This window comes from Neodiprion lecontei, chromosome 1 (genome assembly GCF_021901455.1).
Source record: "Neodiprion lecontei isolate iyNeoLeco1 chromosome 1, iyNeoLeco1.1, whole genome shotgun sequence".
Classification (NCBI taxonomy): Eukaryota; Metazoa; Arthropoda; class Insecta; order Hymenoptera; family Diprionidae; genus Neodiprion; species Neodiprion lecontei.
The window spans coordinates 38882758-38898977 of record NC_060260.1 but is presented as its reverse complement, the minus strand read 5'-3'; the positions used below and the strand labels follow the sequence as shown (position 1 = coordinate 38898977).

General features: G+C 42.6%; 1 protein-coding gene across 2 annotated transcripts; it reads right to left on the bottom strand.

The window, feature by feature from the left end:
* Positions 1 to 262: 262 nt before the first annotated feature.
* On the bottom strand, positions 263 to 15299 carry LOC107217083 (cartilage oligomeric matrix protein). 2 transcript variants are annotated; one of them, XM_046736207.1, is made up of 14 exons: positions 15053 to 15299; positions 9483 to 9647; positions 8119 to 8342; positions 5860 to 6046; positions 5703 to 5788; positions 5490 to 5562; positions 4670 to 4859; positions 3955 to 4360; positions 3452 to 3604; positions 2251 to 2632; positions 1797 to 2150; positions 1482 to 1709; positions 871 to 1380; positions 263 to 787 (listed from the first exon to the last, which is right to left on the bottom strand). In XM_046736207.1, exons 1-14 carry the CDS (start codon positions 15135 to 15137, stop codon positions 675 to 677), a joined length of 3156 nt encoding a protein of 1051 aa, XP_046592163.1. In that variant the 5' UTR covers positions 15138 to 15299; the 3' UTR covers positions 263 to 674. The 2 variants fall into 2 exon arrangements, with proteins under 2 accessions (XP_046592163.1, XP_015509939.1); XM_015654453.2 differs by having other exon boundaries at positions 5502 to 5562; positions 15053 to 15298.
* Positions 15300 to 16220: the final 921 nt, after the last annotated feature.

The following is a 16220-nucleotide window of genomic DNA, read 5'->3' as shown; positions in this document are numbered from 1 at the left end:
GGTCACTTTATTCAAACGTCGTTTATGCTCACGATGTTTCCGATGTCACCTTGTCTGTAAAAAAAAAAACTCCGAACCTAATCCCTTACTGAGTTTTATGATTTTGTTTCTTCAACGCCTGGAAGTGCAATATTACATTTGTAAATTGTAGTATCGATAATTTCCTTCAACACTTACAGGTAAGCTTTAATGACGAAACGCCTCGAGTCTTTATGATTCGAACTGGATTATTCACGAACGCTCAATAACGTGAAAACTATGGTTACTTTTAGTAAGTAGAATATATTATATCTTTATTCATAATAACTATCACTTTTTACATTAAAAGTAACGATATAAAAATTCTAGTCCGTGCCGTGCAGGTTTTGACATTACAATACGTAATTATTATTGTATAATTACTACGACTTTATCTCAGAGCCACTGAAAATAGTGCGGGGTTTCGTATAACTGTGTCAATCCAGATGGCAGTAAAATTTTTTCCACACCTTCGGCATCGTGACTTTTATAACAATGGTCAACCGTATACGAAATTTTGATTTGTGCAGTCGATCTGATCTCCGGACATGATTAGTCATACTTGTATGTTTAATAATTGTAAGCATTGGCGTATTGATTCACCTCTTAATCCGACGAGCATATCATCCCTAAAACGTTGAACTACAAGTCAAACTCTATCCTCCGCGGTTTGTAGCCACCCCTCCAAAGTGAGCCTTGCTACGATCAATGTGCACAGCTCGTTGAAGCTCTGGCGATAAATCTCTGTACACGATTTCCGGCACGTGTTCTGAAAATCAACATAGACCAGTGAAATTTGGCTCGAATGATGCGGTGAGATGCGATTAAGATTCGGATTAATTTTAAGCTCACCGTTGCATCGATAGACGAGGTCCGACCATATGATAGCTTCCTGGGAGAAGCAGAAGACCCCGAGACTTCCGCCCTTCAACGTCGAGTCGAATATGTTTCCGGAATCAGCGACCATGTGCCTTCCCTCGTATATCCTGAGCCTGATCAGTCCGATCTCCGGCCTATGGAGGAGCAGCCAGCGGTAGGAGGTGTGATCCTTCCACCCGACGTTCCTGGGATCCTTCCACAGCAGCTTGACCTGGTCCTCGGTGTCACCGGTGTGCCAAATGCTGTTCCTCAACATTTCACCCGGTCCAGTGACCGAGTTCACCAGCTTTATCTGGATCCCAGGTTCGGCGACTGCTCGGAACGGCGTCGACTGCCAGTATGTCTGGCTCTTCTTCTTCCACATGACCACGTAGAACTTCTGATTGCTTTGATAGGAGAATATGAAGCCCGCGTAATCGTCGTCGATGGTGGTGTCGACGTAGAACGTACCCTCGAAATCCACACCGTTAAACGTGTCGAGGCCTAGAGTCCAAGATAATTGCCAATGAAGTTAGGGATTGAGAAGAAAAAAAAAAAAGAAAAAAACAACCAAGGTGGGAAAATTTTAAGCAGTTCAAACTAACCGACGGCGATACCAGGATCACTGTTCACCGTCTGCAGGATTTCCGACCCGTTATTCTGGATCACCCAGTTCGGATCCATCTGGGCCTCGCCGACGGGGTCGAGTACGATGGTCTCGAACGCCCGGAAGTCAGTCGCCCATATCAAGCTGTTGTTCGGACAGTTGTCGAAGTTGTTTGGCACCCTGTCGTCGTCCGCGTCCGTCTTGCATTTGTCCTTGCGGAAATCATCTTCGGGAGAAGCGGTTTCGAATGTTATACACCTACCGAAGACGATCGTCGCGTCGTCGTCAAAATACTTAAAAATCGATCACTCACAGCCGGGTCTTAGTTGCTCGGGGTTATAGGAGTACGGACAGTTGTCCCTGTCGTCCGGGATGCCGTCGCCATCCTTGTCGTCGTCGCAGGCATCACCTATGCTATCCTTGTCCGTGTCAGCTTGGTCTCCGTTCGCCACGTCCGGACAGTTGTCCCTGTCGTCCTGAAACCCGTCACCATCCCTGTCTGCACCGGTGTCACAGGCATCGCCGACGTTGTCTCTGTCACTGTCCCTCTGATCGGCGTTCGACGAGTACGGACAGTTGTCGCAGACGTCGCCGAGACCGTCACGATCACGGTCGGACTGGTCGACGTTCGCCTTCCACGGGCAATTGTCATGGATGTTTATAATTCCTGAAAAAGTACAGTGCAGGTACCATTGAATTAACTACCAGAGTGATGTCAACAGTAGGCCTGATCCATCGGTACCATCTCCGATGTTCCTTATAATCACCGTCGTTATCGATGTCATCGTCGCACGAGTCCCCCAACTTGTCACCATCGACGTCACGCTGTCCTGGATTGTAAATGTACGGACAATTGTCACAGGCGTCTCCCACACCGTCTAGTCTATCACGATCGTTGTCCTCCTGTTCAGGGTTGTAAACGGTTGGGCAGTTGTCCGCCACATTCGGGATGTTGTCGTTATCCTTGTCCAAATCGCAGGCGTCTCCCTGCCCATCTCTGTCCGTATCCTCCTGCCCTCCGTTCGGAGTGCGAGGACAGTTGTCGGCCATGCAGGTTCGCTCGGAGCAGGCCAACTTGCTGTCTGGAAAACCGTCCTGGTCGACGTCGATCCCGCAGAGTTTACCGTTTCCAGCCCAGCCGATTTTACACTGCGAATAACCATTGGTACCGCTCGTTATCACTAACGTATGACAACAGTCGAGAGGAAGATAAATATTGGGTTCCGGTATGTCGGGAGACGTGATATACGTGTAATTGCAATGATGTCGGGATGCGGGCAAGTTGTTTCTTTCTGTTTTTGCATTTTACGATTGAGCCGTGTTGTAGTCGACTTGATAACGGTTTTAATAATTTTTAATTCAAATCATAATTATACAATCAAGGGCAACAGACGATGTCAGTAAATTGTTACACTGAGTGAGTGAGTAAAGCCTGCTTGGCATAGAATACGACTGTCCAAGACTATCCCATGATTCTTCATGGAATATACCTAACTACAACCATAGTAGGATGCTTAATTGGAAGCTTACAAAAATATGTATAATGTTTTAGTGCGTATAATGTTTCGTCGCAGGAGCGACTGTGCCGTGATTGGGTTGTGACAGGGGGTACAGGTGAAGCTCTCTGAGTTGCCCCCACGTTCGATTCTCCGGAGAATGAAAAACCTACAAGAAGTGAATCGGGTTGAAAAGCACCAACGGATGTAACTCTTCTAGACAAAAGGCTCGGCTATAAGTAACAACGATCGAAAGAGAAGGCATGACTTAGAGAGGTCTCACTGTGCCATGTCCAATGTATCTTCGTGTTTGCCTAGTGTCCGATGACCTTATACGATTACTACATGGTATAGGTATGGGCATTTATTTTTTAAGTATTTCGTCCGCGTGCCAAAAGATCCGTGAAAATTATTGAGGTTCAACGTGTTTCGACTGCAGACGTGGTCAATAGTTCCAAAGGACTTATTTTACCATGCAGGCGTATTCGTTGTTTCCGTAGTACTTGCAGTTGGCGTTATCGTCGCATACGGTTTCTCCGTCATCGCAGACTACATTCGCTGGCCTGCACCCTGTGGCCTGATTACCAACGTAGCCTGGCCTGCACGGACCGCACCTGACAGTACCCTGAAAATGCAGTAAACAATACGGTTTGGTAGTTTCTACCTCATTGTTAGTCGGAAAAAATATCTGCTTGACGTTCAATTGTTCGTTCTATCCACGAATAGGGGCATGGTTCAGGATCCGATTTTGAAAAAAGTCAAAGTTTGATGTATTTACTTTGATTTGGTGCTTTGGTAACTTGTCTAAATTCTTAATTTCAACCCCGCGAATATACAATCGTCTCTCCGTAACTCAAGCACAGGAATCATGCACCCTCGGCTTCACGATGGTTACAAGAAGTTACGGAGAGTAACGATTGCCAAGAAATCTCATTGAGCTCTTCCCCAATCGGACCAACGAAAATCGACACTCACGCCGGCACTGAAGCACTGAGAATTTGGAACACATCCCCCGTTTCTCCCGTCATTACACCTGTCGATGACGGTGCATCGCTGCCTCCTTCTTCGAGCGTCTTCGCTGTTCAGACCGGAAACGGCGCGTCCTTCGTACCCGGGTGGGCAGGGGCCACACCTGTATCCGGGAGATAGATTCGTGCAGCGAACCATGGGGTCGCATGGCTGATCGAGATCGCACTCGTCGACGTCGTGACAGTCCGTTCCATTCCCGGTGAATCCCGCGGGACAAGCTCCGCACCGATAATATGGCGGGCTGTCCATTGACATGCATTGCACCCCTCTGTGACACAGATTCAGCTGGCAGCCCTTCAGCCGTTCGCATCTTTCTCCGTCCCCTGTGTATCCTGAGGGACACGGACCGCACCTGAAAGTTACACATGGATTTGACACTCAAGTAGGTCAAGTACCAACGATTTGTGCATTCGGAATGTTTCGCGTAAGTGAATTATAACGAAGCCATACTTCAACTTCGTATCGTGACTTCAAGTGACTCTATCCAACCCCAACCGACTTCGAGTAACCTTGAACGGATCGACATGACTTCACATAATGACCTCAATTGACTTTTTATCAAGTCTACACAGGTTCCTGATCAGAGAATGGTTTATCCCACGGGTAGAATATTAGTTCTTTTAGTCAGACGAAAGACAGGGATCATAATGGAAATTCTCACCTGTAGCCATCATCCCTATCGTAGCACGTGACGCCAGGGAAACAGCGCCGATCGGCGCAAGTGTAACCTCGACGACATGATATTCCATCTCCCACGTAGCCGCGGGGGCAAGATCCGCATTGTGGACCAGAGATTGTGTCCCGACATTGTGCTCCCGGGTAACATGGCGAGTTCATCGAACATGACGTGACTAAGATAAAATTTGCCGAGCAGAAACCAATTTTTTATTAATTCTATGCAATGTGCGATGTAGGGATTGGGAACAATGGAGTTCGGAGGTCTCTTTGAGAGCTGGGAAGTCTTGAGAGGGCGACCTTAATAACTCTCGCAAAAATAACTTCAGACAGAAATGACTCATGACGAAAATAACCTCAACCAACAACATTTATTCAAAAAAACGGACCGAAACTACGCCATTCTTCACGAAAAATACGTAAGGTGAATGTCGCAGTCCAAAGGATAGAATAAGTTCGGCCTCCGAAAATTATTTTTCAAAATAATAAGCTAAGTAGTGATCACACATACGTGTATACAACAATACAAAAATGGAATATGAATTATCTTTGTGATGAATTATTTTTGTCGAGAGTTATTGTTGTCATAAGTTAGTTTCATCTCAGTTATTACTTAGCCCTAGTACCAGCAGAAGGTTCTGCAGCATATGTACATACTGTTAGTCAATCTTGAGAACAAAAAACCGAGGGATTTCGATTATTTTCAAAGTTACAAAGAGAATTTTAGATTTGACGATTTTACGACAACAAGCGGAGGGTGAGAGACGAGGATTGCTAAAGCCGCTCGTACTGAAAAATTTAATTACCAATAAGCTTACCTTGTCGTTTGCATCCCTCGCAGTTTTCAATCAAGCTTCTCAAATGTTGGGTTTCTTGTTTCTGAAAAAACCATATCAATCAACAAGTAATCAAACTCCGTATTTCCAAGTAAGTTGAGTATGATCGATTGAAAATGGTGCGTATGATAATTTCTGCCGCTATATTCAGGAGCGTTCAGACAAACTGGCCGCTTCACTCACGTTAAATTCAACCTCATCCCTTATCCGACGAATGGATTCTATCAGCGAATTCAGAGTTTTTACGAGCAGAGCTTCCGTTAAACATCCTGAAACACGCATGTGAGCAAGTTAGAAAAGGATCCACGCGTACTTCATACTTCGATAATTCGATGCTTACGTTCGGTGTCCCAATCGGGAATAATCTGGATGTCACCCCGTCTGCGAGTACTTGGCTGGTCCGCCTGTGGCTCAGTTCCCTGCATCGTTTCAACGTCGAGGAACTCCGAACGGCAATTTTCCCGCACCAAGATGTCGCTCATTTTCATACCCGAGTACACTTTAGCCTTGTGTTTTTTCTCCTTGTACTAAAATCCGAATAAATTCATCAATATTCCTCGGGGAAAACAAGCATCCGAACATTCTTTGACTTTATAGGATACACGCGAGATTCGAGACGCGCGATAAGTCAAAGCTCCCATGATCCCTCGGGAAGTAAGGTTATCAGAATCGCATTGCAGGCTCAAAACGCGTGCTGAAAGGCACGTATATGTATATGTATATGGGCTATTTCACGTAAAATTTGCAACGCATGTATGATTTTGCAGTATGATGTTGCAGCCGACCCAAACGGGTCTCGAAATTTTTTCAGATTTTTTTAACCACCTGTGAAACTTGAAAAAAAAATCCAAAAACCAATTCCGGAAACGCCATTTCTAAAAATCTGAAGAAATTCACACTGATTTTATGATTTGAAATACGATTTTTAAGCATGACACGACAATGAGATCTCAATATTTACTATTTTTTTTTGCAAGTTTTTAGTTTTTTCGTATCAGAATTTTTTTCGTTTTCTTACTTTTTATATGTCTTGATTTAAATAGATTGCAGAAACACATTATTTTCACGATTCCGTGATCTATTTAGATCGGGGGATAGAAAAATAAACACCTCTAATTCCGACATGACAAAGCTAGAAAAGTGCGAAAAAAAGTAAATATTGAGATCCAATTATCGTGTCATGCTTAAAAATCACATTTTGAATCATAAACTCGGTGTGAATTTTTTCAAATTTAAAAAAATGGTGTTTTTGCAATTCGTTTTTCAATTATTTCAAACTCCATGGATGGCTAAAAAAATCTGAAAAAAATTCCGAGACCCTTTTGGGTTGGTTGGAACATAACGCTAAAAATTGATGAAGATCGAAAGGGATGACGTACAAGGGTTCAAAGTTTGACGTGGAATGCCCCATATACATATACATATATGCTGCGGTTAAGAGGATCGAGACGTTGTGCAAGTCGTTTGCACGGCGAAGCGCCACCACTCTCGCCCATATTTGGAAGACCCTCCGCCTACGATCCTCGTCTACAGCCTACGAGTCTTTTGCGGCCCTTGGGAGTATAGGTATACCTACTTAGAAAGGCACAACGCGGTTGTGTTACGCTTGAGTGGGTTCGGCGTTCATCGCCATAATATTTGCGCGTGGGCCATTCATTCAGCTGCCGATTACACTTTCGAGCACAACAAGCTCGGATAAACTGGTATATTTTCACCGGCTGTTTAACATATCGAATGAGTTGGCTCCGTCAAAAAGTACCGAGTATAAGGATCGCGCGGAAAAAGACTGGACACGGATGTATCGAGGTGTGATGTATGAAATGTATCAGTCGTTTACCGATGTCAGTTATCCTGAACGTGAAACCCTGGCCTTGAGCATTTCTCTTAAGATCGAGTTAAGACATGTTGAACATGTTGATGCACACGATTAGTTTGAAGATTACCGTTCCTTGGCTGCTTCTTCAGAAGGTAGGTGGTTCAAACTGTAGATGATAATTGTAGGCGAACGTATTGCAATAATGGAAAGCCTGGGTTACGTCGCAAGGCTGGGTGGCACCTCCTCGTGATCGGTTAAAGGAATTCAGGCGTGGGCCAGAAGCGGCAACAAGAATGATGCATTCTAGTGTCGGAGGTCTGTTGTCCAAGACTAGCAGGCCAAGGTACGGCTTGTGTTTATTATTCATCAATCAAGCTGCGATCGTGTTATACATACCCACCCGTACATGGATACGTATAATGGATATGTATCTGGATGTAGGACAGGGTGTAGGACAGGCTTGGTGCCAAAACCCCGTCGAGGGTGAAGCGATTGGAAGCGAATCGACGGCTCTGCGCATCCGATTGTAAACAGCGAGAATGTCACCAGGAAAATTTCAATTGTTTGTACTTGTAATTGTACGGTGGCTTTGCTGGAATCGAATGAAAACCCGTATCGAGATTCACGTACAAATAGATACAGTAGCTGGAGGGAAATTGGCTGTTGTTGCAAAGCACTCACTTCGAAACAAGCAACGTACGTTCATTGATCGCGTCGTTAGGACTGAACAAGTTCCGCCGACTCTTAAGTCGTCTCATACGGTTCCTCTTACACCATACTCACCACCTCGAGGCGTACCGTACGCAGAATTCCTGCCATTTCCTTGAGGGTCTTGTTCGTCGGCACGTTTCCATAGTGGACGCAATTCAGGTACAACTCGATGTTGGCGTCTGGTTGAGCCTGGTGGACATGGAGAAGCAGATTCTTGATCACCGTCGAGTCGTCGAGGCCTTTGACGTCGAAGCGTTCGATGTGGACACTTCCATGGTGGACGGTCTCGATGACAACTGGAGCAGAATTAGGGTGGTAATGAAAACATGTTCATAGCACACACAATTGTTTTCAATGATTTCGATATTGGAATTGTTCTGCGTGCGGGAGTCGCGGTTCTACCGCCTAGCAGAACTTTCTTCAATTTATAAGTTTCCAAGTTGCATAATGCGATCAGAGATACGGAAAACGCTTCTCTGTCTCGGGTGCAACATCTGGTGCCACGAAGCGGCGAGTGAGAAATTGGTTCAATCTCGAGGCCTCGAACTTCTCGTTTCTGACATACACACCAGTTGCAGTATTCTTCTGATACGTATACATGTGAGTGTCAAACGTGTGCGTGGTTCCACAGACGTGATCACAGGGTCTTTTTGGAGAAGCGACGCGGGGGAACTTTTTTCTTTCAAACTTTTTATGATTCGTTTCTTTTTTCCAGTCCCCATGAGGATCGTTTTAGCAGATCACGCGACAAATGCGATGACACAGTTTTGTATCAGGCCTCTTACTTAACACATGATCCGATCGGCGGTATTGCCACTTTGGTATTTTCACACACGAGTCGTATAATAAGTGACACTGTGCGCAGACTCTTTTTTGTCACTTGTCAACTGTGCTATCAAGATTTATTCTTCTCATTTCTTTTTCTCTGTTATTCTGCCGCACGTTTCTCTTCTCTTCGCTTTTTTTTTCTTTAGAAGTTCAATACGAGATTCCTCGAGGATTTCGTCACTCCGTAATAGCTGCTGTTGGAGAATTAGATTCGCGGTGAAAAATTGTGACAGATGTTGAGGCTCGATAACCGAGTTACGATAAATGGGACAAACTCTCCGTGTAAGAAGACTAACTTGTATGGAGACAAACTCCATAAACCGAGACAGAAATTCACCATATTTGGTGACGGACTCTGTATCCCGGGATAAGATTATAGATGGAATTGCGTCATAGGTGGGAACCGAACGAGTGTAGGTGCAAAACTGTTCGACATGTGGATTCGAATTCAAGTCTTGTTTCAATTTTTTATACCTGCATCATTTGAACTCTTTCCAAGGCCGTTTCACAATTTATCATCGATTTGACCGTTGGTTTAATTTTCTCGAATCTTAAGCTTTTCTAATGTTAAATGTTAAACTATAGCTTTTAAGAAAAATCGTAATTACCGTGTTTTGTGCGTCTGTCCAATATCACTATGAACTTTTCCTTTGATCCGGCAAAATCTGCAATGAGTAGCGTCTCGGGGCCCCGACGCTTCCTTGGCTTGATATTCTTCACGGCGATGACAAAATCGTCTTTACCCAACGCCTCTTCCAGCTCCTTTGTCAGTGCTGTAAACAAAAAAAAAATAATAATAATAAAAATTAAACTCAATAAGACTCGTAACAAGAATCTCAAACTTCCGGATCATGGAGACTGCTGAAATTTCTAGGGGTGTTTCTGTGATCCAGAATTCTGATCATAAATATTGTAAATATTGTCGACTTATTCATCGTGCAATACCAAAAATTTTGTATTATTTCACAAAAATTTTTCGCCTGTTCAAGTGTTCTCTAACTCCTGAATCTTGATACGTAGGTACGTATTTAACAAGCTTACGACGAAGCCTCAACTTGCGGGGGCTGAACAAGTTCCGTTATGTGTTTCACCGATTTCTACAAAGGTGCGATAAATAACACGGGGCTGCCTCATGCAAGTGAAATACTCATTTCCAAAATAGGATGTGCCAAAAACTTGTACAATCAAATACGATTTATTGCCGTACCTTTTATATTTGTCTAATTTTTTGTTTTTTCAACGTCAGTAAAAATTGACAAAGTATATTCAATTGAAAAGATTTGACCAAAGCCAGGGGCTTGAAATAAATTCAGACTCATCTTTCGAGTGATGCGTGTATACCTAAATTAATAATATGTCCACATATCAGCTCTGCTCCATCTGGTATCAAAATTAATTCTTGAATGACGTAAAATTTTGAATAACAAACAAGCGACAGAGATGTATGTATATATTTATGTATACAATATTACTATACACATTACACGTGATGTATATGCGAGAAAGAGAGCGAAGCGGAGTTTTCATAATCACTTTATTGTTTGCTTGAAGCGCGAGGCAATCGAAAGAGTTCAATCGAATCCCTGAATAATAAATAGACACGTAGCCCCGATAATCCGAATCTACGGGATGCTTATTCGCACGGAATAGATGCAGAGCTGTGGGCTCGGTCTGCTCGACAGGATTACACCTCGTAAACAGCGTGACTTATTCGATTTCCTGATGCGTGGGTGGGCGAACCAACGTCCGACAGTTTAACCGTTTTTTACCCAACCAATTATAGCCAAGAACCCGAAGATCGACGCTCGCACAATCCAATATTCTCAGATCTTTTTGGACGATCATCATTCATCCGGTGTCAGCCGCAGATCGCGTCGACATTGTATATGGGTATCGATTACTCTCTCTGCCTCTCTCTCTCCCCATCCATCTACCCACAAACGTCTCTAGTACTGTCTCAAAATTATGCCACCGAGACTCTGCATGAGCGATTTCCATCAGACTGGTGAAGTTTTTATTTATTTTATTTTTTTTTAGATTTATATTCTTATCGTCGATCGTTTGTGACTGAGTCTGTTCTTTCGGTATACGAGTTTGCACTTATCGGGGAAAAAGCGTTGGTTGAATTTCGTCGAATGATTTAAAACACCGGAGAAAATACCGGAATTTTAAAAGAGAGCTTGCAGATGATCGCTTTGCAAATGGTAAAAAATCAGGTAGACTCGTCCAATTTCATTATGCGACGCGGGCTCGATTTATTCGTAAGAACATTTTCTATAAATTTGTACACTGATCGTGAAACAAGGTTCCTTTCTTTTTGCAGCGGTCAGTTCAACTTTGTCATATCGTGGTTATAAACAATATCGGCGCAAAATTGAAAACTTCAGTATTCAACGATACCACATGATTAAAAAAAATCTATAAAAATTTGAATCGATATATATTACGAGCTTTTGTTTCCGGTATTACAAATCTAGAATTTTCTATCTTTATATTTTCAAAAAGCTCTCCAGAGCTGGTAGGAGATATAATAATTTAATAAATACTTAACGAAGGACTATGTCTCGTAAAAAAACTTGGTAAAATAAAATGTGTCCATACATAGAACACCTGTAATCTCTTTAATCTCGTACGAGACGATTTTGTTACCGAAATGTAATTTTCAATCACAGTTCTGACCAGTAAACAGATTTGCCTGTTCGTGAAATCCAGTTAATAAAGATACCGTATCAAGCCGGTCGAACATCAAAAACTTCCCACCTTTTAAATCTCACTCACTGAAAGCTCTAGGGCGAATTTGATCAACTAAGCATGCTGTTGACGGTTCGCTACACGGAACGTTACGTACAAATTCCGAGCTTTCGCAGTTCCTTACACGTGCATATATTTGTTTTCATCCTGGAATAAAATGCGCAAACGTAAAAAAATCCTGCCCCATTTATTTATCCATTTATTCATTTATTTATTTCGCTCAAATCGCGAGTTTTGATTTCGGGCAAAAATGGCAGGCTCATCAAGGATGCCGTTAGTCACGAGCAGCATTCAAATTTGCAATACGTGTCTCACTTTTCAATTATTTTACACAAGCGAGTCACATTTCGGTCGCAAAATATACATAATACATTGTAATAAGTTACATAAAAGCGCAGACGTGCAGCATCGTGTGTCATAATGACATCATCCTGTAGCGCATCGTAGAGGACACTTGACGAACGATATCATGATGTTGTAACCAGAACCTCCAAATGCGTTCTTCGTCACCTTTTTATGCCACCGTCATGCATATAATTGCGGTCGTTTTCGTTTCTTGTCGAATTTTAATCCGAAGTCGTGGTGAGAGATTAATTGACAAGTCAGCATGTTTTTTTTTTTTATTCTCTCAATCAGCGCAGATCTGAAGAACGTATCAAAATTTACTTGATACGCGATAAATGCCGTGTATTTTTCTCGAATTCTCCCCGTTTGTCTTTCCCTCTGCTTCCAGGTTTACGCTCCAGCTTCTTCAACGGCGATCTTGGAGTTGAGTGACCCTCTTCCGGGTTTCTTGCTCGACGACGGGAATCTTGAACGGATTGTGGAACGGGTTCCCGATAAATCCACCCAGCTGTAAGTGCACCAACTGTGGAAACTGCCGTCGCGCAGATCGAAACTTATGGGAGTGCAATTTGGACCGGTCTTTCCGCCCGATGACCTCGACCCACCTCTGAACTTACCGACCGTCGGTAAGTCGGTGCTTACGTCACTAATTTTATACAACGCGAGCATATCTTACGCGCTTTTCCGCGCGTCTTTTCCGTGGACAAAGTAATCGTTTCTATGATGGTAGAGTGGGTCTGCGAATGGGAATGCGCGGAGTACTGGGAAGACCAATTTTAAGTACTAGGAGTGAAAGGCGGTCTTTTCTGTACAGCGCGCATGCGCTGTAGCGAACAAATCTGACGTTACGCGACCCTAACCTCAATTTCGTGCTACTCTTGTTATATAAAGAATCGTGCGCGACAAGGAAGCAACGGTCTTTTCGCTTCGCGTGTTTGCAATATTCGACTTTGAGTTCACCTACGACTCATATTGGAAACTTACGCTCGGCCGGAAAAAAAACGAGTTTACCTTCTTGTTACACAATATAACATTCCAGCCTTGGACCGCCAATCGTGCAAGCACTGCAAGGAGAAACACGCCAAGGTCTGTTTTTTTTTTTATTCGACGGCAGATGCAGAACGAGAGCGTGCTGTAGAGGAGAAATTTAAAGGAGCGTATGGATTAGTTCATCACTTAAATGATCGTGAATATACGATATGAGCTTGTTGAAAATTATATGAAATTCTGCATGTACCGTAACATGTGTTGCATATTTAATTCATTCAACAGTTGTTAACGACCTTCGTATCGGTCGTTCGTCACAGTTGTTCAGTCATTGTTATCCGAATGAAATGCATGGTTGATGAAAAAATTAAAACGTTACATCGAGTCGATTATCTGTGAAAATTGGAATTTAGCTATCTTAGAAAAAGTCAGCTGATAAACAATGAGTATAAGGTTTATATGTATTGTATACGAATGAAATGTAACCGCAACATTACGACTCTGTGAACAAAATATTGAATTTACAAGGGCTATAAACGAACCAAGCAAATGAACAAATGAATTGTAAGAAACAAAAAAACTCAGGGTTCATTGGGATGTAGGCGATATTTTTTTTTATTCCAGAGTCAACGTCCTCCTGTAACATTACGACTTTTAAATCCACAACTGCACAAATTTGGTCACCTTCACGGGATTGCTGCATAACAAGTTTCAGAGCCAACTGTAACCGTCTGGTTTTGCAAGTGATTTTTGCGCGTTGAATTTTCGGTAATTAGAGTTCAGTTAAAAGTGAAATTATACCTCAGCTACTCTAGTTGTAGTTTTATTCACTATCAAATAAAATTTCTAGACATTTTGCGAAAAAATTGGTCGGATTTTCTGGTAGATGTGCATGAATCTGTCACGTGATTTAAACGTATTTAAAACCCCTTGAGAAGAAGCACTTTTACATGTTTCGCAGCTCGGTTCGACAGGTTTTTCACTGGAGGAAAAAGTGACACTATAATGACGTATTTCGTGATTACTCACATTTTGTAGAATGATTACGAAAGATTACTGTCGTATGATTTTTTCAAATTACAAACAGATTCCTGTAATCCTAGATGATTTCTCACAACCATCAATGATTAGCTTCACGATTACCAATGCAGAACATTATTTTATTCCAGAGATTGCAAAGTGATTTCGGAGATTGCGAATTTGTTTCGAATGATATCGACACCACAATTGCTTCGGTGAAATACCTCTTGACGCATATATTCGTTTATGCCATGTCGCATTTAGGTCTCATTTACAAGTTCCAGATCCTTGCAATTCGGTATGACTCAGCAGAGACTCAGAGTTCACGAAAATTTTAGATCTAAATTGAACCTCGAGATTCTTGAATGACACTCAACAGAACCTCGATGATTAATCATCGGGGTCTAACAATCAGCCCGGAATATCGAAACCTAAGGCTTCCAGAGTGATAAAATGAGTCCGAATCATTCTTGTTCTCATAAATATAGAACCCCAAACATCGGAATCGGAATCATTCAAGAATACAATTTTGATCCTTTTTTTCTCAGGACCCTCCTGTTTGAGTACATCCGAGACTCGAAATTTTCTCAAGGTCCGAACGATGTCTAAAATCGGAGAGCGGAGAGCGCTAAGAGTGACTAAAAGTAATCGATTTTCGACTAAATCGATAACTTTTTCCCGATTAATCGAGTATAATCGATTATTATTCAAACTCGACGAACCGACCGCATCGATTATTAATTCCTCACAATCGGTTTTTTGTTTTCTACTCCCACGAACGAGGCAATATAATATCACTTTACGCGATTAAAGTATCAATTATTATCACTGTCTTACACGCTAATACACCTATATTTGATATACCGAGTGATACATAAATGAATATTTTCACTTGATATAGAAAAAATATTTCTAACGAAACTATAAGTGACGAAAAAAACTATTCCGCTATTAAGTCTACATACCGATATTTGCGAAATTTTGGTTTCGAACTCACCGTTTAAAATAACTAAAATCTTTACCGATCAATCGACGCGTCCTTTATTTTCCCCCAGAGCGCGAACCTTGAACTCACCTTCGTCCGGCGCGACGCTGCGAACGGAGCACTGCGAGAGGGCGAAAAGGGCGGCAAGGACGAGCAGCGCCGCGACGCAGCGCATCTCGAAGGATCTTCAAGCTTCCGGTGAAGAGAGCGGTAAGTAACGGAAGTAACCAACGTAATCAGGGTAGCACCGGCAGCACGTGTCGCCGTCTCGGCACGCGACTCGCACTCTACTGACACACGCGAAGCTGCGGGAAGCTAATCGCTGCCACTGGAGCGAGAAATCGGTTCCGCTTGACTTTTATACGGCGCCCACGGTATTTACCGGCGTGTCCTTTGCCGCGTCCCGACGCCAGCCGGCATGTCAGCGACTCGATTCCCGGCGGCCCACGAGATTAGTTCGCCGTTTCCTTACCGGCGCCGAAATATTGCGAGAGCCTCGGAGAACAACCCAAATAACGCCGGATGCAGGAGTGCCGGTCGCCCACAATCCGGACGACCGTCGAATCTCGATCTGAACGCGTTGGAAAATAAATTTATACCGTACCTGTGTTGTACGGTTGATCGTTTCTCCATTTCGTAACTCTCCGCGTCGGTAGGGAAAAAGTGCTGCGATGGTTATCCCCTGACAAAAATTAGTAGTGATTTCGGTACGTGTTAGGCACGGAACTATGAAAAAAATATTTTAAATATTCCGTCACGTTAATTTCCTGAGAAATTTTTTTGTTTTCTTAGTACCGCTAGAGTTTAATTTCAATTTCTGTGTTAATTATATGTATTAATGGTGGTGTTGATATTTAAATATTCATCTGCCGTCACTCGTTGTTGTTTACTGTGATTTTAAGCATATTTAGAACCACGCGAGCAGAAGAGAAAAACATTGAACGGGAGTTTTGAATAAAGTAGAAAAACATATCACAGATCCTTTTCATTTATCTAGTCTCTCAAGTCTTCTTTAAAACTAATGCTGTTCATTTTATAACTAAACATTCGGTTTTATATTCATTAAGTTTTATTTTTTCATAAAAATTGTTCGAAAATCTCCAAATACGCATATCTTGCATAAAAATAAATGTCGATGTGCTGTAAAAAAAATTACCGCTATATTTCAATTTAACGTACCTAAATACCTAAGAAAAAGCATTATTATTTTTAGGGGAAATTAAAAGTTATATTTCGCAGGCCTGTGTTATCAGTACAC